The 1,549-nt window shown below is 64.7% G+C and overlaps 1 protein-coding gene across 1 annotated transcript in view; it reads left to right on the top strand.

The window, feature by feature from the left end:
* The first annotated feature begins 721 nt into the window (after positions 1–721).
* CDH15 (cadherin 15, type 1, M-cadherin (myotubule)) overlaps positions 722–1,549 on the top strand; it is a 13,317-nt gene continuing 12,489 nt past the window's right edge. Inside the window, exons 1-4 of the mRNA XM_010843991.1 lie at positions 722–785; positions 927–970; positions 1,054–1,212; positions 1,378–1,533. Of these exons, the coding sequence (XP_010842293.1) occupies positions 722–785; positions 927–970; positions 1,054–1,212; positions 1,378–1,533 (423 nt within the window). The remainder of the gene's footprint in view (positions 786–926; positions 971–1,053; positions 1,213–1,377; positions 1,534–1,549) is intronic.

Genomic DNA, 1,549 nt, shown 5'->3' with positions numbered 1-1,549 from the left:
GCCTGCCCCAGCCTCAGCCCCACTCACCGCTCGGGGGGTGTGGAGGACCCCTAATACCTCTATGCTCAGCTGGCCACAGTGCCTGAGCCCAGGCTCAGACCAGCCGCTGCTCGATCAAGGAGCCGACACAGAAACTGCATGCTTCAACCAGGCCTCAGGAAGCCCTGGGTGTTAGCTGGGGCTGCTGTCAGCTCTGCCTCAACCCCCAACCGGGTTCCTTCTCTGGGCCTCAGCTTCCTTGTCTGAGTGTGGCAGTGGGGTGAGCTCATGGTGGGTCTGGGAGCATTTTGGCAGGTGCTCTGTCTCCCACCAGGCCCCTTACTGGCGCGGTTCTGAGCCCAGAGCTCAGTAGGTGGCAGCCAGGCAGGGCCTGGGAGGTGGGTCATGTGCCCACTTCTGCCTGTTGGGTAGACTTGAGGAAGCAGGGCAGCCTGACACAGTAGCCCCACACGCTGTCCTGCCTCCCCTGGCCTTATTCCTGGAGGAAGAGGCCTGTGCAGGGGGGGACCCTGCACCCTCCCCAGTCTGGCAGAGGAGGCCTGCAGTGTGCACAGCTGCCCTGGGTGTGGGATGGGTGCCCCCGCCTCTTAGGACAGAAGCGTTGGCCCGGTCAATCTCGATCAACCCTCAAGAACTCAAACAGTGGTGAGGCTTGGGATGGCCGTGTGTCACCCCCATGTCCCCAGCCAGGAGCTCCACAGTCACCTCTGGCAGATCAGCCATGTGCGGGGAGGCTGATCTCCTCCTGCCCCTCCACCCCGTTATCGGCACTATTTACCCACAACGTAGGGGGAGGCGTGGGAGGGCTGCCCAGCTTGGCCCAGTTTTTGTCTTTTCTGAACAACCCACCTCCCCCACCCGCTGCCTCCCCAGGATCCTGGGAGCCAGGCCACCTTCTGTCCTCCTGAGCTCCCCATGCCACCCAGGTCCTTGCACCATAGCCTCCCCTGGCCACATGAGGGAGGGCCTGGTATTCAGGGAGGGGATGTCGGGCCCTGGATGGGGAGCCCTGGGCACTGCTGTGCCGGTGATGGCCGTTCTCCTTCGTTGCAGAGCTTATTTCCCTCAGCGGGGGTCCCCAGGCTGAGGCGGCCCCGCACCCTGTACCCCTGGCGCTGGGCACCCACACTGGGTCGCGTGCGGAGAGCCTGGGTCATCCCTCCCATCAGCGTGTCCGAGAACCACAAGCGCCTCCCTTTCCCCCTGGTGCAGGTGAGGGGCCAAGTGGAGGGGGGCCCTGAGGGCGTGTGCTTTAGGAAGGGGAAACCCTGGGGCCACAGGCCGAGCGACTTCGTCCCAGCTGGGGGAGGGGCGGAGAACTAGGGGAGAGACCCCTTGCCCTGGGGGCAACTCCCCAGCCCATTTCCTGGCCTGCAGATCAAGTCGGACAAGCAGCAGCTGGGTAGCGTCATCTACAGCATCCAGGGGCCCGGTGTGGACGAGGAGCCGCGAGGCGTCTTCTCCATTGACAAGTTCACGGGGAAGGTGTCCCTGAACGCGATGCTGGACCGGGAGAAGACCGACCGCTTCAGGGTGGGCCCCGCCCCGC

Source organism: Bison bison, unplaced genomic scaffold (assembly GCF_000754665.1).
Source record: "Bison bison bison isolate TAMUID 2011002044 unplaced genomic scaffold, Bison_UMD1.0 scf7180017864192, whole genome shotgun sequence".
NCBI lineage: Eukaryota > Metazoa > Chordata > Mammalia > Artiodactyla > Bovidae > Bison > Bison bison.
This window is presented reverse-complemented; position numbering and strand designations above follow the sequence as displayed.